The sequence below is a fragment of the Diuraphis noxia genome, unplaced genomic scaffold (genome assembly GCF_037042655.1).
Source record: "Diuraphis noxia isolate RWA-SAM2 unplaced genomic scaffold, SU_Dnox_SAM2 contig0002, whole genome shotgun sequence".
Taxonomy (NCBI): Eukaryota; Metazoa; Arthropoda; class Insecta; order Hemiptera; family Aphididae; genus Diuraphis; species Diuraphis noxia.
The window spans coordinates 76694116-76715648 of NW_028301712.1; the positions used below are offsets into that span (position 1 = coordinate 76694116).

The 21533-nt window shown below is 32.3% G+C and overlaps 3 protein-coding genes across 4 annotated transcripts; all 3 read left to right on the forward strand.

Moving 5' to 3' along the window:
- Positions 1-65: 65 nt before the first annotated feature.
- Cds (CDP-diacylglycerol synthase) lies at positions 66-9359 on the forward strand. 2 transcript variants are annotated; one of them, XM_015524649.2, is made up of 11 exons: positions 66-551; positions 1271-1471; positions 3384-3499; positions 3569-3665; positions 4693-4869; positions 4938-5140; positions 5269-5425; positions 6276-6428; positions 6527-6658; positions 6717-6851; positions 8432-9359. In XM_015524649.2, the coding sequence occupies exons 1-11, from the start codon at positions 420-422 to the stop codon at positions 8519-8521; spliced, it is 1593 nt and encodes a 530-aa protein (XP_015380135.1). In that variant the 5' UTR covers positions 66-419; the 3' UTR covers positions 8522-9359. The 2 variants fall into 2 exon arrangements, with proteins under 2 accessions (XP_015380135.1, XP_015380136.1); XM_015524650.2 differs by lacking the exon at positions 1271-1471 and having other exon boundaries at positions 68-551.
- A 241-nt stretch (positions 9360-9600) lies between these two features.
- LOC107173876 (cilia- and flagella-associated protein 52-like) lies at positions 9601-15864 on the forward strand. The gene is made up of 2 exons (XM_015524600.2): positions 9601-11930; positions 15226-15864. Exons 1-2 carry the CDS (start codon positions 10124-10126, stop codon positions 15756-15758), a joined length of 2340 nt encoding a protein of 779 aa, XP_015380086.2. The 5' UTR covers positions 9601-10123; the 3' UTR covers positions 15759-15864.
- Positions 15865-19910: 4046 nt separating this feature from the next.
- On the forward strand, positions 19911-20924 carry LOC107173882 (mitochondrial inner membrane scaffold 2-like). The gene has a single exon (XM_015524609.2). It carries the CDS (start codon positions 20085-20087, stop codon positions 20604-20606), a length of 522 nt encoding a protein of 173 aa, XP_015380095.2. The 5' UTR covers positions 19911-20084; the 3' UTR covers positions 20607-20924.
- The last annotated feature ends 609 nt before the right edge of the window (positions 20925-21533 follow it).

Genomic DNA, 21533 nt, shown 5'->3' on the forward strand with positions numbered 1-21533 from the left:
TTATTGTTCTATGATATTATTAAAAAGCGCATGCGCCTTATCAGTACCACATAGTCTTATCATTACTGGTAATTAAGTTTAGGTCATTAATATTATTATTTATTTCTTATTATTCCCTCGTTGTCTTATAGTAGAGTGTTGTTCTCTCGTTTATCGTTAGTAGACGTGTTGTTACTTGAGTTCTGTATGCATTCTGAGCTTCACGTAAATAATTACTCGACAGACGATTGTAATTTTGACTTCTGAACCTCCTATTGGCATAGTCCATTTTTGCTTATTGATTTTATTAAAAATTGTATTATTAGGTACTTGTGCGTTGATAAATATACTGATATAATATAGTGTTGTTCTCACTCTCATAATGAGTATATCGTAAGTAAAAAAAAAACGAAAAATAGGAAAACTGGTTTACAAAATCGATGAAAATGGCTGAATGTGAATTACGTCAAAGGAAAAAAGATGGCAATGAAGAAGTTAATCCCCAAGAAGATACAGGAGAAATAAAACCCACTGAACAGGATCAAATTCCTAATGAAAACAAACCAGAACCAGTAAGATTCATATTTTTCTAGTTATATAGGAATTTATAATCTTCTAATATTTTGATAAATTACATTATTTTATTATTAGTATTATTAGACTATGACAGAATAGACATTGTACAGTTTATGGTATGTAGGTAGTAGAATTACTATAATTGGTCTAGTATCTAGTAATATGTTATGTTTTAGTTTTTTTTTTTTAAATTTTATATGCACTAAAGTCATTAGTCATTATTTACTCATTACAATATTTACATACATTTAATACATGGTATATGTATAATATATAATTATTAGTTTGGTAGTTAAATGTAATTATCATCTGGGACATTTTGTTATGATTATTTCTGAATTAGGTAGATGTTTATTTTTTAAAGTATAAGATATGTAGGTAGTACCATTAATAAATAATTATATTTATAAACTTATTCCCCGTTTTTCTTATGTTTATTACCATTCAATTGAAATTATATATACATAACTCTGTTTTAAATATAACATAGGTAAACTTACAAAGAATGTTTTTGAGTAAAATTTAAATGGAATTTTTATATTTGGATATTTTATAACAATATAATTTATTTATGTGATAATCATATTTGATTCTTCATATTTACCTTTCGGTATATACCCTAATTTAAAATTGTTTTTGTCAGCTAATTATTTCAGTTAAAATGATCAGTTATGAAAAACATATTTAGGCTATAATTCAGTAAACAATTTTTCAGATTGATGATTGTATTCAGTCATGTGTTGTGACGAATAATATGCCGCATTTGGTTAGGCGTTACAGGCCAGTTCATAAGATATATAATGCTTATCAAAATTTACGGAAATTAAAAGGTCCTAAACATTGGTACGCAGGCTCAAATTATTTCAGTAACCAAGCCTCATTCAATTTCCGAACAAATAATTATCGTAGGTCTAAAGTAAGTTTTCTGCTCAAATATTTTTGGATAATCATTGGATGTAGCACGATCTGGGATACATGTACATGGTGATGGTACAATTATATAACATGCTTTTTATGGATTTAAAAGACTCCAGGTCTTTATATTTAAATGGCTTAAGTTTGTGTTTCTATTTATTGATTCAACTAGGCCTAAAATTTAAATCATAATTTTTTTTGTACATTAAAATATGATATCTATGTGTAAAGCACTAGAAATAATACATTTTGACAAAAGTATATGCAAATAAATAATACTTGTTGGTTTAAGCTGACAAGCTGTTATAATAATTCATACATAATTACAATTTTACATTGGCTTTAGAGTTAATAACATATTAATGTTTATTATTAATTGTGCATGAAAACGCTTCAATAAATTATTTTAACATTTAAGAGTAGTTGGATCACTGGATCACATACGCTTCAATCAAATTAACATTAATATTTAAATATGTAACTAAAGAAAATATATTTAACAAATTAAGTTTATATTATTTGATATAATTAAAAGATGAAAGTGTCATCGGTGGGTGGCTTCTTCATTCAAAATTTTCAATTTTCCTTTTGTCAATTAGCTCATACTCGTATTGTGCCGATTGTGTATATTATTAATAATGAAAAAAATAAATATAAAAATATTTTTTGATCAAATTTTACTACAATATTATTTAATAGTTATTTAAAATAATTATTTTCTGTTTTTTTTTTGTTATTTTTATATTTTTAACAATCTATTTTTCATTTATGACCTATGTCTAGGAGGAACCCATTCCTAAAAAACTAATAAATAAAGCTAATATTAGATGTTGATTGATGATTTACATTAAAAATATAAAAAAATTGTATACAAATTGTATAGATTTTAAAATAATTTACTAATATTATTATATTTATTAACATATTTGAGAATATACTGCTACTCATGACTACACAATTTTTAATAAATCAAAGTTCTCAGTAACTGAAAAAAAAATTATAATTAAAATATATCATGGTAAATTGAGAGTCTACTATATTAATTTTTATTGACATTAATTTATTATATTAATCATTTTTAATTTAATAGTAACTTAAAAAGAAAAAATATATAGAACTATACAAAGGGAAAGGGAGTAGGTTATAAATATATATGTGTATTTTAGTTTAATTATTGTGGTATTATTAATTTATCATTTACATGTTACCGGAAATGTTGACATTTAGGAAATGATGATAGTTCCTAGGCAATGATATCATTTTCTTCCGGTATTAGGAATTGTCATCATTTCCTAAATTGTCAAAATTCCGGTAACATATACATTATAAATTATGTGTGTCTTATATTGTTTTATGGTAAATATGTTTAAAAATTGTATTTATGTATCTAATCTACCTATGCTTGTAATTATCAACTTTTATATTTAATTATATTTATATAATTAATTCTTAATATTCTTCATTTAATAAATTTTTATAGATACTTTGGTTTTATTGTTATTTATAAATTTTTGTATATAGTGTAAGCCAGTGGCGCCCAACCTTGGGGTTATAAAATATTATTAGGGGATCACCAATAATTTAACACCAAATGAAAAAGTTGTTTTGTTTTATAAAATGTAAAATTGTTTTGTACCGTTGATAGCTGTGTCAATCCTAATATTATGTCATATCTTAATTAACATTTTTGTATGCATTAAGACCATTAACTAAGTATATATTATACACTTATATAGTTTACTCTTGGTAGGAAGGGGGGTCATCTTCAAATAAAATTAATTTGAGGGTCATGCATCAAAAAAAGTTGCGCACTCAAAGGTTTTGCTGTGTATTCAAATAGTCAACATCAATAATCACCGTGGGCCAATTTGTATAAATATAATATATTTATAAATGTATTTTTTTGTTAATAGAAAGAAGAATTTGACTCTGAAGATGATAAAAATATAGATCTCTCAGCAAAAATACCATCTGGTACTAATAAAATGCCACAAATACTAGAAACATTATTAAGTGGAATTTCAGAAAGGCAAGCAACTTTTGATATATTGCATTAAGTTTAACTATGTAGTGTTTAATAATATAATTTTTTTATCAGGTGGAGAAATTGGATAATTCGAGGTATATTTGGCTGGCTTATGATTGGCCTTTTTTGTCTTTTATGTTATGGAGGACCTCTTGCTTTAATGATAGCTGTATGTATTATAAAGCATTTATATTTAAGTTATATAATCACCAAAACATTAGGAATCAATATTCTATTCATAGGGCTTCATGATTGGCCTATTCATTAATTTAATTTTATATTTTCTATATTTGAAGAGTGGTCAAGGTTGAAAGATTTTTTAAATTATTACATAAGTATTCGAAATACCCACAATTATAATAAATAATAAAACATATTAAAAGTTGTTTAAATTAAACTTAAAATGATAAAAAAAAAATGTTAGTTTGCAATTGGTACCTCAATCCTAATATAAATAATTATACCTTGTACATAAATTATTTTCTTTATAAAAACAAATTACTTATATTTATATAGGTAGTTTATGAACCACAAGCATATAAATGTAATTGAAGACATTTTTTGATAGTTTTGATGTTTATATAATATTAGGGGCTCTAACACATGTCTTGGCAAGTAAAAATCGTAAAATAGTTCTTTAGTGTTTATTAAAATTAGTATCTCAAATTTAAGATGTACTCTATATATTATTATTACTAAACACTAAAGAACTAAATAACAATAACATGTCATTCTTGAATATTGATCTCAACAGTTTACATTTTATTGATCTATGCAAATAAAATTAGTATTATAATAATATTTAGTAATCATATTTAAGTATAAATCTTTACCTTGGAATAATTTATCATTAGATTAAATTCTAAGTTTCATAAAATAGTTTATCTTAAGTTACATTTTATGAACTAAAATGTACCTATTAAATCTTTTAATATAAATATCAACAATTTATATTTCTAAAAAAGATAGTTTAATGGTATATATTAATTTTGGCTTTATTTTTACATTAAATAATACTAAATAACATTTGTATTTCAATGAATTACTAAAATTACCTATATTTTATAATATGTGATATTATAATGTAAAATATATTAATATATTATCCAATAATTTTTTAAACATTGATAAAATAATCAAATTATTTTAACTCAAACTTTTGACGGCTCATTTTAATGTATTATAATTAATTACAGGTTTTAGTTGTTCAGGTCAAATGTTTTGAAGAGATAATTAACATTGGTTATTCAGTTTATCGTATCCATGGTCTGCCTTGGTTTCGTTCTTTATCATGGTATTTTTTGATGGCATCGAATTATTTCTTTTATGGTGAAAGTCTTGTAGACATATTTGCAGTGGTAGTTAATAGAACAGTAAGTTTTTAATAATATTTTACTTTTCACTATCAATACTTATTTTATTAATGGTGATTTTAATTTAGGAATATTTGAAAATGCTAATAACTTATCATCGGTTTGTTTCATTCAGTCTATACATAGCTGGTCTAGTATGGTTTGTGTTATCATTGGTGCGCAAATACTACATGAAACAATTCTCATTATTTGCTTGGACACATGTGTGTCTCTTGATTGTTGTATCTCAAAGTTATTTTATTATTCGAAATATATTTGAAGGGCTAATATGGTATATACATTTTATTATTAAATATTATTTATATATAATATATTATATTTATATTATTTATATATAGATTTTTTTTTTCATGTTTATCATTGTTATTTATTGATTAACTTTTTTTTTTTAAATTTCAGGTTTATTGTACCAGTATCAATGATCATACTTAATGATATTTGGGCCTATGTCTTTGGGTTTTTCTTTGGACGAACACCGCTTATACAAGTTTCACCAAAAAAGACATGGGAAGGATTTATTGGTGGAGGTATAGCAACAGTGATTTGCGGTATAACTGTAAGTTACTCTGATTAAAAAAAAAGTAATTAATTAGCTTTAAAATTTATTTACAGGTTAGGTAAGTTAGTGTAAAAAAAATAATTTTAATTTGACTCAATTCTTTGTGGTAAAAGTAATAAAGAAACTTTACTTGTTCCTCAAATACAGTTGTAATTAAATCCTTATCTTTAAAAAAAAAAATAGTAGCTTTGTTACTTTTCCCTTTGATTTTATATTGTATAGATAAGACATCTATTCATTTTACTGCTTCCAATATTAACAATAGTTAACAGGATGGTTTACCTGTATAATAAAATCAATTTTTGTCATTAAAAAAATAAATATTCATTACATGTTTATTTATCTATTTTCTTAGCAAATGTTAATTTACAACATGAGTGGAAATAGTGAAATAGTTTGTATAAATTTAAATAAAATGTCAATAGAAAAAAAGGAAAAATGTGTATGACAAAAAGAGATAGATAAATAAAGTCTTGTACATTAAAAACTAAATTGTGATATTTTTACCGTGGTTACTTATTATAGTAATACTTAATACAAAATAGGTGTGTAGTTTTTAGATTTATTGTATTATAGATGCTAAATATATATTTTTCAATATAAGACATTTAAATTTTATTGGATGTCAAAAATGTTTTTAATTTAATAATTTGTTAAATATTAAATATTTTATTATTTAGTGTATTTTAAAATTTTTAGATGAACCAATAATTTTATTTTATTAAAAATAATTTTAATAATAATATGATACATTGATACTACTAAGATGTATAAATACCATATTATTATAACATAAATTAAATTTTAAAAATTACTATTCTAACTTTTTTAATTTTTTATATTTTAGATATCATATTTTCTATGTCAATATCCATACTTTGTATGCCCAGTTGAGTACAGTGAAAAGTTTGGTAAAATGATCATTGATTGTGAACCATCGCCTTTGTATACTCTACACGAATATGTTCTGCCAGAATTTATTGCACGTGCTATGAGTATAGTATGTATAAAAATAAATAATGTTAAATATGCAACAACTATGTTTTATTAATTAAGTTAACAGTACTCAATAACTTATTTGAACTTTGATTGATTTAGTTTGGAGGTTCCAACAAAATCACTATGTACCCGTTTGTTATTCATGCTTTTTGGATGTCATTGTTCAGCTCCATTATTGGACCATTTGGTGGATTCTTTGCTAGTGGATTTAAACGGGCATTTAAAATTAAAGTAGTTCACTTATAAAATATTTACTTACATAGAAGTAATTTTTATTTTTTTACTTTAGGACTTTGGAGATGTGATTCCAGGACATGGTGGTATTATGGATCGTTTTGACTGTCAATATCTTATGGCCACATTTGTTAATGTTTACATCTACAGTTTTGTGAGCACTCCTACCTTACAAAAAACTGTTCAACAGGTACTCATAAAACAAATGTTCTATTAAGAGGAAGTCTTAACCAGTGGACAGCTCATGGATGTTTAATAAATAGCAGTGCACATCCAAATAAAACATAATACATAATATACAGGGTGATTCTTATATCAAATAACACTCATTATTTAAAAAAGTATTGACTTCTTTCAAATTTTTTTTTTTCAAAATTGTAGATTTACACTCTTCTTGAATTGTTTATTTATTTTTTATATTTTTCACCCTTATATTTATTAGATAAACCACTATCAACTTTTGATTTTCAAATGGTAACCTATTCTTAAAATTTCATAAATTAATAAAGCTATTTTTTTAATAAATTATTACGTTAGTTTCAAATTTAGCGCTAGTAGTTTATGAGTTATAAGTATTTTATAGGTATTTAAAGTTATGATTGGCAGAGTGGAGTGGTACAGGGTTACCCCGCAAAATGTTTGTCCACTACTCCGCTTGTCTAAACTTTAAATACTTATGACTCATAAACTACTCGTCCAAAATTCGATTTTTATGTATCAACATTTTTAGAAAAATATTCTGCTTTGGAATATGAAATTTAAAAACTATATTGCCATTCAAAAAAGTAAAAAACTTAAAAAATGATAAGGATAAAAAATATTTAAAAATATAATTTTTCAATAAAAGCGTTGGTTTTTTAACAACTTGAAACTATGTAAAAAATATTTTGAAAAAGTCAATACTTTTTTAAATAATGAGTGTTGTTTGATAAAAGAATCACCCTATATTATGATGGTTTGAATTTCCGTTATCAGCTGATAATCGGAATATAATAAACGAATGAGAGTAAAAATAAATTATAATGGCGATGATGACGCGCAACAGCACAAATAATTTTCTGAAAATAAGTTAATTGGTCATGTGCACAGAACAAATATACACATCAATTCCATTATAACATGGGCTGTGTGTTTTAATTTTTACACTGTACAAAATATGTACACAGCGATTGTGAGCACTACTGAACCGCTATAAAACAGCAATATGGTTCCATCTCGGGACACTGCCCTGACTGTTTGGTCTTAGAAAAACCCCGATCCAAATATTATACTATTTTCGTAATATTTTTATATTTTGAAAAATAATCTTTATAACACTACAGGTACTTAGTTGTATTTTTATGATTTATGTTTTTGATTTTTCTTGAATTTGGATAGTTAGAGCACGTGCAATTGTACACATATATACGAGTCGTCACTGGTCATAACTGTATTTGTTATCTCCATCTTACAAATACACAGCGTACCAAATTTAGCGTTCACAATAATCGATCTAATTTTGTTATTTTTACACTAAACTAAATTGATTATAAAATTTAAAGGTACAAATATTATTAATCTATTTAGTGCCTCATGTTTATTTTTTTTTAAATATTATAGTGGTCAATTCACTTTAATATTAAAAAATAATAAAATTGATTTTTCTAAAATTAAAATTTACTGTTATGTGTTTGTAAGTTAGATACAACACATATGGGTATGACTTCCTCTTAAAATTATTATAATAATAATGAAATAATTGTTTATTATTGACATACATTAAATGTTTAGGTAATTAATTTACGACCTGAAGAACAGTTACAATTATTTTACGTTCTCAAAGGATCATTGGAAAACCGAGGAATCCTCAATGTGCAATAAATATCAAAAAATCATAGTCAACCAGCAACCTTCACATTCCTTCTTTCAATTACAATATTGATTTAAAAACAATTGTTTTTGAAAAGTTATGTTTAATTTGCCTAATGTTCTTGATGTGTACTTATTAAAACTCTCTTTATCCTATTTGATATATTTTATCAAACAAACTTCTCTGCTTCAACAGCAGATACTGTTGTATAAAAATCAGTTTGTTATTTAATTTGTTTAGTTATTTTCAATGTTATGATTTTTAATTGGATTTATTGATTGTTGTAATACACGGAATATCACATTCTCCATAAATCAGTGTGAGTTCAAAACTAACACTTTCACATTCCTTTTTTCGATGTGATCGAATTTGTCAATAACCCTATAGAATTTATTTCAATAGAGCTATTGAAACAGATAAAATGGTAGAATGTGTAATTCTTCATAAAACTGTATAGATTGATATGTTTATTTTACATTTTTGTTAGTGTTTTACTGAATTTCGTTAATTGTTATGTGAGGATGTAACAAAAGCATTATAATAATAATATTATATTATGCTATAAACGGGGAGGTGTGTGACGGTTAAAATTGTGTTAATTATATTATATTCATTTGAAAACAACACATTGGTTGAAACTAGAGTTTGACTACGTTTTGATTATATAATATTATTATCAATTACCTATTATCATTTTTGTGTAATATACCAACTTATATTATATTATTTTTCTTAGTCATCTGTTATATAACATAACTATTAGTATTAAATATTGATCGGTTTAGTATACCACAATGTGTGCATCTAATTTATTGTTCTTTAATTAATAAAGACGTTTATTTATTCCTACATGTTTATTTGTTCTAGTATTTAAAAACATTAAAAATCCTGTTTATTTCTGATTCTGAACAGTGTGGAAGAACTTTTGCAAAATGGTGTTTTATTCTTTTGGTTTGCTCTTTGTTAGTAGAAATAAAAGACATCGGGGAAACACCAGCAAAAAATTTAAAAAAAAAAACGGTAAGCCATGATCCTTGGCAGATATCAACGGTTTTTAACTATATGTAATATCTCTGTCCAGAATCTCAAAATCGTTTTACGAATATGGCCTACCTAATCGAATACGACGATATTTAAAATATACACCGTGTCACCGTAGCTTACACATTTGCCGAAACCGCCCCCAGTGGCTCAACACCCCTGATGGCTGACATCACTTGTTTCGTTTTAGTTGCTATGGAGTTGAAACGCTAACACACTGGCAAAGTTATCAGTCGGCTTACCTCTCCGTATCGCACCATTATATTGGTCACATCGTCTTGACTCATATATAGGTAATTTTTTCACGTCATGACTGAGGTGGATACCACGATAAAATTAATTCTATTTCCGCCATCACGCGATGGTCGCATCGTTCGTTGTGCAAACTGCGGAGTATAAGTACTGCTATAGGTATCACTAATTAGTAATAAACAGGTACCTATCACAGTTTCACATATGACCGCAGTGTGCGTAAATCACTTCGCATTTCGGCGACACGCGACGGGTAGAGGTATTGATTAACCTATCACCGCGGCACCGTATTCCATGCAATCCACACAGCCGCAGGAGACATGGAAGGCGAAATCATCGTGCAGGACCTCGAACTACAGTCGTTGATCGGATTTGACGGCAATCCGCTGAACGGCCTTATACTGCACCCGGATGGCGTTCATCTGGTGTACCCGCTCGGCACCAACATTGCGGCGTACAATTGGCGTACGAAGGCTCAGCGGTTCTTCGAAGGACACACGAACGTGATATCGGCCGTGACCGTGTCGAATTCGGGCCGGTACGTGGGTTCCGGTCAAGTGAACTACATGGGGTTCCGGTCGCCGATAATCGTGTGGCAATTCGACACCGGTCAGCTGGTCGCTAAATACGAGTCACACAAGGTGCGCGTCGAGTCGGTCGCTTTTTCGTGCTGCGAGAACTTTCTGATATCTCTGGGTGGCGTCGACGACGGTTCGGTGATCGTCTATGACATCGGTAAGCGGGAAGTGCTGTGCGGGTCTTCGTCCGTCAAGTCGACCGCCGGCTCGGCGACCGTGCTCCGGCCGATGCATAAGCGCGGCGAGTGTTTCCTCGTGGCCGGCGACAACATACTCAGGCTGTGGACGCTCAACAAAGAACAGCGGAACATCCAGGGGCTAGACGGTTCGTTCGCCAAGATCAAGCGCAAGATCTTGTGCACCGTCATCGACCGGCTGGACGAGTACGCGTACTGCGGCACCAGCACGGGTGACGTGATGAAAATCAAACTCAACTTCTCGGCCGACACAGCCGACGTGGCTCCCACCAACGCGCCGACGCTGGTCGGATGCTTCGCCAAGTACCCGCCGGCTGGCAAGACCAGGCGCGGCACCTCTACCGCTACTGCTGTGGAACTGTACAGCAAAGGCATCACGGCGTTGTACCTGGTCGCCGACGGTACCATGTTGGTGGGCTCCGGGGACGGCGTCGTTGAGCTGGTAAAACAGAAGGCTCGTGACGTCGGCCGCGGCGCGTACAGCAAGCCGGACACCACCCGACTGGCGACGCCCACCCGTCCGCTGCTCGTGGCCGTCAAGTCGGCCAACGTCGATTCGTCCGTGACCAGCATACAGCTGATGAACGACGGTGTCGTCTTGGTGGGTACTGTCAACTGCGAGCTGTTTGCGGTCCGGGCGCACGACTTCGACGTCACCTGCCTGTTTACGTGCCACACGTCTGTAGTGTATGACCTTGCGTTCCCGCATGGCTACAGCAAGGTGTTCGCCACCGCCAGCAAGCACGACGTCCGCGTCTGGTCGGTGGACACGCTGCAGGAGCTGCTCCGGATCACCGTGCGCAACTTCACGTGTTCCGGCGTGCTGTTCTCTTACGACGGCGCGCAGATCGTCACGTCCTGGAACGACGGAAACATACGGATATTCGCGCCGGAAACCGGGCGTCTGTTGTACGCCATCAACAACTGCCACAACAAGGGCGTGTCAGCCATCGCCATGTCCAAGGACGGCCGGAAGCTGCTGAGCGGCGGCGGTGAGGGCCAGGTCCGCGTGTGGCAGGTGGGCAACCTCAACGGGACGCTGCAAGCCGTTCTCAAGGAGCACAAGGGTCCGGTGAGCTCGATCGACGTGCACCAGCTGGGCCACGAGGCGATCACGGCCAGCGCGGACGGCACGTGTGTCGTCTGGGACATTGTGCGGTTCACGCGGCTGTCCATAATGTTCTCATCGACCATATTCACCAGCGCCAAGTACCATCCGAACGGCGCACAACTGCTCACATGCGGCACCAACAGATATATTGGGTTCTGGGAGGCACTCGACGGGTCGTTGATACGCGAGATCGAAGGATCTTCGGCGTCTGCGCTCAACTCACTAGACGTTACGCCCAACGGTAAGTTGGTTAACAGATTTATTTCGTGAAGGGTCCTACTCCCGGCTATTAAATATAAGGAGTGACGTTTAGGCAATTTGTATACTGTTCACCGCCACTCTGTACGTTTGTGTTGGTCGCAAATGATTATTAGTGTGAGTGCGGTGGGACCTTGGTGCTGCCACCTACACCCGACCTAGAAGGCTATGTGCGTACGCGTACGAGCCACATCGTTATCGGGAAGTTATTTATAGCGGGACTGCAATACAATAATATTATTATAATTTAAAATTAACCGTATTCGTCCATTAATTACGATGAAATGAGCACTCACAATATTATTTTTACTGCTGCGTGTACTTACTACTTACGTATTCATTCGTATAGTCGTATTACTATCGAATTGTGTTTGTTGAAAGTTTTGCAATTGTTATTGCGATTTTTTGCATACCCACGTGATACATTTTAAACAGTGTTTATTAAAACATGGATGGAAGGAAAAAATATCAAAATAAAAATGTCTACCTGCTTATTTAAACACATGCAACATGAGCAACCGCTTCTATCAAAAGCTGCATGGAGAAGTTGATGATTTTACCAGTGCTACTGCATGGGAATCGATGAGTTATTATGCTGCAAAAGAAGAGGCTGTAAAAGACGGGGAAGTCAGCGACGGTGGGGTGCCTCTTATATCGGTAATAGCGGATGGCGCCTGGTCAAAACAGAACTACAGGAGTAGGTAATTACGATGCTTTTTCTGGTGTAGTAAGAATGTAAGATAAAAACACACACCTTTATAAATTAATCAATGTGACATTGCTACGTAAATTATCCTTTTAGGGTTGTATTGTTGGGACAAGAACAAAAAAAGTTTTATACTTGGGAATCCGAACAATTAATATTATTCGGTTTGTGTAAAGGCAGAGGTGATATCCAAAGAGCCGCCTCACACAAATGTTTTAAAAACTGTCAAGGAACGTCAACATCTGTGGAATCGGATATAATTTTGGAGAGCTTTAAGCAAAGTGTAACCATGCATTACTTGATCTATAACAGGTTAAAATATAGTACAACAACTGTAAGTTGTGTGTAATGTGTTTTTAATACATTTTGAATTAATAATAGTTCACAATAGACTGATTAGTGATGGAGATTGGAGATAGTTGTGTCACAAAGATATTGAACGCGGCTAAACCCTATATGTCCTACACTATCTGTAAAAAAAAAATTGAATGCAAAAACTACTTACTGAGGAATTATTGAAGCCGCCTAAGAAATGACGACAAAAAGCAAAAGTACGAGTGGTGTGATTATTCCTGGCTTTCTCCGAAAACTATTAAAAGATAATAAACTGAGGATTCGGTAAATATAATTTTAGAGTGTAGATAGGTAGCCCGTGAAAGTAGTTTTGATATTTGATTTTTTGTTTAGATATGGTTTAACAAAAGCCATAGATTATTAGAAGGACTTGCCAAACAATTAACACAAAATTAAAAAATTAAATATTTGAAACGTGATATAGACAATGGGCCCAAAATATGATGAAACTACAGAAAGTCCTATAAGCCTTTATAAAGGGTGAAGAAAAATGTTTGAAAATAATAATTTTCAACCGCCATCAGTAATGACCAATTCAAAAATTTGGAGGTACGCAGATTACATGTACACTCTATACATGGATACATTTCTTTGAAAAAATGTTTTTATTGTTCGTAAATTGCGCACTAATGACTATTAGTTAGGTTTTTGTGCGCAAATGAGTTGTAAAAAAGGTAAATGCGCGCAAATTAGTTGTAGCCACGAGGACTTTATGAACGTGATACAACAGTAGAACAATGGATGTCGATGAAGGATTATGATTTAATTGACAAAATTGACAAATTTGTCAACCCTACACTTTCATTAGGTAATTGGCGCATACATGGGCTGCAGCTTCCTGATTACAACACATACATCGAGGCAAACAGCAAGCTCCATGATATTTATATAGTTCCAGATTATCTACTTTACTCTAGTATTAAAAAAATATTTCTTAAATATTTTTGTATTACGTCTTAATATAACTTATACTTTTAAGTGTTTAAAAATAATATAAATGTTTAATAAGTAGGTAATTAAATATTATGCTGGAATTCAAACCAAATTGTGGTTAAAAATGTATTAAAAAATAATAGTATGTTGTTTGTGCCACTATAAAAAAAAAGCATTTTCCGGTAATCTTATCAGTTATCACAATCTGTTTCAATGTATCAATTAAATGTGCGTTATAACCACAGACTTCTATAATAACTAGATAAGTAACTCTGTGCATTAGTTGAAGCCGGGTTCCGCCATTTTCTCAGTTGGCAAATAGTATGCAATATTATATATGTATTTATGGTAAATATTAATTAATGTTGTATTGTATTTTATTATTTCTAGACTTGTTGTTTGTAACAAAAAAAAATTATCTTATAATTTTAAATAGATCATTTTGTTTTTATTGTTATATATCACCTTTAAAAAAATTTATAATTTCATTTATTCCTTATACATTTTGTATATGCCAACCAATGTTTTGCCAACCGAAAAGATGGCGGTTATCCCCGTGCGAGCTTCACTGATAACAATGTAAATATTATAAGAGTTACTTATCTAGTAAGTATAGAAGTCTGTGGTTATAACTATAGGGCCATTGGCCAAAATACGTTACATAATAGCGATACAATCGATTGGCAATCTGACTTGTCGATTGTCGCGAACAAGCACTGCAAGGAGTGCAAGTTTTACGCCGGGAGCCCGGGAGGCGTATATATACGTATATATGACTAGATGAGCTCAGAGCTACCAAACATAAACAAAAACATTAACGAAACGATATTCAGTTTTCAAGTAATTTTAATGCCTTAAGGTGGCAAATCTAAACCATCTTCGGAATACTTGGATCTATTTACCAAAAACAAAAGATGTGTAACACAAATTAATAACCAAGACGAATTTGTTGTCCCCGTGCTATCTTAGTAGGATTATTAGTAGGCTTACATATTTAAATATTACTTCTACAATAAGGTACAATTTACAATACATTTTACAATATTACAATATAATTATTTTTGATATGTGCAATGTAGAAAAGGAAAAAAGATCAAAGAAAAAATATAAAATTATATAAACTTATATACAGTTTGGTTATTTTTAAAAAGGTTGAAATATTGTTAGAATTTTCCCTTAAGGCTTGATCATAGCTTTTGATATTAGGACAATGTAATTTAATAATATTATTTTGATGCGTCACCCTGCATGTAAATATAGTAAATAGATAATTACGTTTCCACAGGTAAGTACATCGTAACCGGCAGTTCAGATCAGATGGTGAAGGTGTGGCTGTACAACGAGGGAGTGCCCACGCACGTAGGGGTGGGCCACGCGGGGGTAGTGACCAACGTGAAGGTGAGCCCGGATGGTAGATTCGTGGTGAGCACGAGTGCGGACGGCGGCATATTCCTGTGGCGTTTTCCTCACGCCGCGGACACCGCGCCGCCCGGCAGCCTGTGCAGCGCGAACAGCGTTAGCGGCGGTGCAGGCAATCGGCGGGAACAGCAGACAGACCGTTCCAGGCAGCTGTCGCTGAAGAAAACGTTGCCGGCTCGGAAGGAGAACATTAACGTCATATCCAAGGTGCAAAAAGTACGGGTGGCCACGGATAGCGGTAGACCGAATGCGGCAGCGACAGTGGCCGGTGACGGGAACGCCACCGAAACGGCCGTCGACGGATCGGTTAAGTGTCTGTGCAGGCGCGAGTCAACGGCGACATGCGTTTGCTGTGACCACGGTACAGGCGTCCGAAAGATCAAACCGTTCGGCCGATAACGAGTGCGCTTGCCTATATAGATAATATCATCTGCAGCGTAATGATATAATATAAATTATTGTATCGGCGTTGTAAAGTATTTGAGTAAAAATGTTCAAATACGTTTATGATTGTATTCAATGATATACCATTGCCTAAATATTTATTCAACTTAGATATTTTAATTCAATTTTGTTTGTTTTGCTATATGAATTTTATACTATTTTCATTTAATTTGGATTTCATTTTTAATATTTTTTAAAGTTTTGATATAATTTGTCACAATAATAAACTATAATAAACATAATTATTTATGTTGAGGCGAATGCGCGATATCTACGAGGGTATATGAAACATATCTTACTTTAAAAAAATTGTTGGTGTCATAAACATCTATCAGAATGGTTAATGAGCAATGAAAAAAAGGGTGGAAAAGTGAAAAATATTGAAATTACATACTTACATCGATATTCAATGAGTTTAGTGACAGTTGACACTGGTGCTATACGAAAAAGAGAACATACAAGACTATATGTAATAAGCATGTGTTTTAAGAGGACCGATTTCTATGATATATACCTAAATATATTACCCACCTAATATTATTATGTGCGGCTTGTCGTAATTTGTTAAACAAGATTTCTGGGCTGAGGATTTCTAGGTACTTAGAAATCTAAAAATATGCACGCACTTTGTGTACCTAAAAATCAATAAATATGCTCTAAAAAAATTGAAACCAGATTATTTTAGCTGATAAAAAATTTCTAATTTTCCATAGTGTCTTCATAAATGTCATTTACATAGCCTTTACGAAGTGTTAATTGATTTGGAATTTCTTTCGATGTATATTTACTAAACATATACATCTAAATAAACTGTGAAATCATTGTTTTAGTCAACTCAAAAATTATTGTGATCCGACCGATCAGCCGAAATACTGAAAGCTGAATACATATAATTGTGAATAAGTGAAACCGGCTTATTAACTTACAAATTAACTGTTTGCGTTTGCAGATACATAAAAATGACTTACTACTTACTGTACTTATAATAGAACCTGAGTAATCATGACACACTCGATATTACCCATTAAATGTAACACGGCGTGTAGGCTATGTAATATAAGTACATAAATTTCAAGTGTTCGATTTTTAGTTTTTCTGCATGCCTGAATGAAAATTAATCAATATTATTCTTGTAGGTAGTACATAAAACATTTTTCTACTATTCAAGCCTGGGCGCATAAACGAGTTAAAAAGCTATGTTAATTTTAACTTTTTAACTAAACTTTTTAAAATTTAATTTTTAACTTAACTTATTTTCATTAATATAAGCTTATTCGAGATTCCTTATAAGTTTGTCTACCTAGTACCTTTATCAAAAAACAAAAATGTCCACCGGAAAGTCAAATATTTTAATAAGTATCTAATAATAATCTATAATATATATCCTATGGGCTATGACCTATAGACAGATAAACCATCTCCGCTCAGAATCGTTTTTCGTATATAAATTATACAATGATATAGGTACCTACTATAATTGGATTCAAATTTAATTCCATCCATTACAGTAACCCACTTATAACCTACTGTACAGCAGAGCGACATCCACTTTTCCGTTTTTTTTTTTATAAATTTCTAACTCAAAATAATTTGTATATTTTTGTGATTCTAATAAGAATTTCGTTTTTTTTACTTCAGACAATCATAAAAACGATTGTGAATGTACGTTCGATTTTTCGATTTTTCCTAAATATTTTGTTTGTTTTTTAAGTCGCTTTTGAAAGTTGCTAGGAATTTTGAATTTTTATCTCCTCCCGATTGCGCCAACTTGATTCAGCCCCCCCCCCCCAAGAAAAAAAAAAAAATAATTAGTTAAAATTTTAAAAATCAAAGAATTATATCTTATTATCGTGTACTCACACAATAAACAAACAAAAAATTTACCTTTGCAATATCAACATACATTAATCACTTTGTTGTTAGTCTAAAAGCTATAGCCTATTGCCTATAGTATATTTTAATAGTTTATTTTTAATTTTTTTTTTTACATTGTAGAATTGTTACTTTGTAGATATTTTTGGGACTTGGAGACATCCACCCACGGTACCCACCCACCTAACAAAAAAATCAGATGTAGCAGCTGCTACCCTTGAATCCTGCAGTGTGCGCCACTGACCTACACTCACCCACCCACACATTTAAGAAATGAAGCGATGATAGCTTCACATAATATATGTGTTCGATCGCGAAACGGTTTTTTTGGCCACCTATTTATGTTTGCTCGATTGCTCGGGATAACACAGGTGTGATGGAGATAAGATCAAGGAGATAAAGTGTCCGGCAAAGCTCCCCCCTCCACTGCCAGGTGACAATCCGTCTGCCGATAGCCAGCGCGGCGTCCGCTTGTATTCTTGAGTCTTGTCTTTTTCCAACAGTCGAACTGAGCATTACGTCGTGATCGTTCACCATCTTTGCGTGTTGCAAAAACCTCGTGTGAACACGAGGTGTGATTGTCGTCAACGTGTGATCGGGTTGAGTCAAGTTTTTTTTTCTATAAGATTATCGTCGCTCTACATCGTGGGATCATCAGACGTCAACGTGTCCATTATTGCTCTTGCGGTCAGTTCATAATATTAGGTATACGTAATATATTATTATATTTTGTCCACTCGTGGTCAGTGGCCTACTGCCAATAGTATTATTATTTGTTATTGCGACCTTAGTGTCAAATTATTCAACTTTATTATTATTATATATTTTTTTTATACATTACGACATTTTAGGTCGTTGTACTCAATATTATATTATATTCATTTATGTTATTGTCATGGGCGCCCGCATAATGCATATTATAATAATTAAATTTCCTATGCTTAATACTATTATCTTTTAATAATTTATATTATATTATAAATTATAATATACCGCACGGTCGCCGGCCGTAATATTTTTCTACGCAAAGCTTTTATTTTCTGCACTTGTGTGGGTAACCCCTCCCGCTCCCGTCCACAATATACAAAACGCGAGTCGTTGCCGATAACCGCCGTAGTCGTAGGATCGGCATCGGCGAAAACAATATGAGTTCAGCGCCACTGAATAGTGAATATTTCTGTCATGCACTTCATAAACATAGGTTATATTAATATGTAATTTTCATTAATATGGCTCCGGAGCACTGAGCACTCACAGAATACGTCTCATTCATAAAGTTATTAAAGATTTTATAGGTCTTAGGCAGGTTCCCGCGGCTCTATGGATAGTTATTAATATATCGATATCCGTAAAATATATAAATTATATTATTATTATACCAAAAAATATTAAATTCAGGGCCGGATTGGTTAGGCGAGCTCCCGAGAAAATCTCGGTGGGCCGCTCAAAAAAAATGTCGATCGTAAGTGTTTGGGCAATTATTTCATAACACAAATTTGAATACATTTATTTAACTCTGTGCGCTACGTCAAATCTAGATCAATTTATACATTTTTATTTGAAAAAGGCCCCTTTTAGGGCCGGTTAAAAAACTAAAACTCGGTGGGCCGATACCTTGTCTATCCGGCGCTGATTAAATTTGTATAAACAATAATAATAATAATAATATAAACATATATAAATATAAGTATAAATAATAATGAATTAATGAAAAAAGTTTTTCTATATTTTCTAAATTTAAGACTTATTATATAATGTTTTTATTGCCTACTGGCTACTAAAAAAAATTTGTTCAAACCTGCAGTGCGGCTCCCTGGACCCTGGATATCATAGTTTTTGTATTTTTTCGAAAAATGGCTCTTTCCTTCGAAAAAGTTCCCGACCCCTGGTCTAAGGTCTCATTCTACGCTACAACAAGTTTACAACTGGGGACGAGGTGGCCGAACGGTCTAACGCGTCGGCTGTGGCTCAGCCGGACCGGGTTCGATCCTCGACCATCGGGCGACATTTTTCTCCCGGCAAGTCACGGTGTCCGGAGAACAAGTGACGCCATCCCCCACCCCGGGGCATGGCAGAAACCTACAGGTGCCCCGATAGAAATTCTGTCAAAACTCTCACCCACGTGTAACCAACCTACCATTCTATAAAACATACAGTACTACCCCCTTCCCAATGGCCTTAGTTTCCGCGGTATAGTATAAAAAAAAAAGTCTATACTGATAAGTTATTATCACTGTTATCAGCTGCGATTTTGAAGTTCTGAGTGTAATGAGTTTATGACAAATAAATCAGAACTGAGTGAACTGACACGACGTTGGAAGTTACTCAGTTGTTCGTAATATTTCAAACCATTTCATTTTCAGTTATCCTTTCAAGTTAAATGTTATATTCTAGTGTCACGGTTAAATTATGTTGAAAGCTTTGATATCGTTTCCGAAAATAAGCGGTCCCGCCATTAGAGGTTTTCGTTGTAGTTCTTACTCTACCAGATTTGTATCGATTCCACAACATGGTCAAACGCGACAGTTGAACCGCTGGACTAAGCCATCAGTACAACATCCACCATGGTTTTCCTTTAATCGTTTTTGTCATGCAAAACCGTCAGAGTTGACTCCACGTGAAAAACTGAAAATTGCTGCTAAAGAATACGGTTCTGTGTTAATTGTGTTCCATGTTGGAATCTCATTGATATCTTTGGGTTCTGTGTATTTTTTCATTTCCAATGGTGTTGACGTCCAACAATGGATTAGTTGGATGGGTTTCTCAAACGCAAACGAAAACACTAAAATCGTAGCTGGAGCGAGTCAGTTTATCATTGCGTATGCCATTCATAAATCTTTTGCTCCTGTACGCATTTCAATAACGCTTATATCTGTACCTTTCATTGTACGATACCTTAGGACAAAAGGAATAATGAAAATAAAAAAATAGACTTTAATTATGAGAACCTATAAAATTGTATAAATGATAATATTGTATTACTATGGGTCTTAAATTATATCATTTGGAATAATAAGCTATTTTATAAAAAAATATTTTATTCTTGTAATCATTGTAATAACTAATCTTATACTATAATTGTTAATTGTCAAATGTCAGCCAGTGGCCTTCGCTGCGAGGCTTATTCTAATAAAAAAAAAATGTTATTCTTGTATAAATTGTGAAATACTGTTGAATACCTACTTTTAAAAATGTTATAATAAATTATTGTGTAAAAAATAAAAATATACTGCAATGCCTGGTTATCAATTCATTTTTTAACCATCGTTTTGATTATCTGCAGTTGAGGCAGAAATTTGTTTGATAATTCATCTTTTTTAACGCCACTATTCAAACTGGTTCAGTATTAAATTCTCATTATTCGCACAACCTTGCTGGAACCTTAACCTCACAGATAACCAGAAATTACTGTATAAATGTTTTAAATATTACTCGAAATTAAAAACGTAAAAGATCAAGGTGCATATGAGTTAAATATATGTAATCATAAAAATTGTAATATATACATTTTGTTTTTAATGTGAATAATTTAATTATAATATGTAAATTATTCTTATAATTTGTTCTTTTGTCTAAATATTCATACCTAAGGAGAATGTCTGCTCATTATTTGTTTCTTTCTTTAGCACACGTGCAACATAGACCAAACACATTTATGTAGAATCGATGTCATATCCTCAAATGTATTATTTTTTATGGTTTTTATAATATGTGATTTTACTTAAAGGTTATTAAAAAAAAAAAAACGATCTTAGGTGAAAGCGTTTTATCTATGTTGCGCATGATTCTAAGAAACAAAAAAAATATTATACTGACATCCTCTTAATCTTAATAATGTTGAATGGATGCTTAATTCGT

Excerpts from the sequence above, each read along its gene's own strand:
- Cds (XM_015524649.2), top strand. The coding sequence starts at position 420 with ATGAAAATGGCTGAATGTGAATTACGTCAAAGGAAAAAAGATGGCAAT. Across the intron at positions 1,472-3,383 it reads ATAATTATCGTAGGTCTAAA|AAAGAAGAATTTGACTCTGA; the intron begins GTAAGTTTTCTG and ends TTTTGTTAATAG. Across the intron at positions 6,852-8,431 it reads TACAAAAAACTGTTCAACAG|GTAATTAATTTACGACCTGA; the intron begins GTACTCATAAAA and ends TTAAATGTTTAG.
- LOC107173876 (XM_015524600.2), top strand. The coding sequence starts at position 10,124 with ATGGAAGGCGAAATCATCGTGCAGGACCTCGAACTACAGTCGTTGATC. Across the intron at positions 11,931-15,225 it reads ACTAGACGTTACGCCCAACG|GTAAGTACATCGTAACCGGC; the intron begins GTAAGTTGGTTA and ends ACGTTTCCACAG.
- LOC107173882 (XM_015524609.2), top strand. The coding sequence starts at position 20,085 with ATGTTGAAAGCTTTGATATCGTTTCCGAAAATAAGCGGTCCCGCCATT.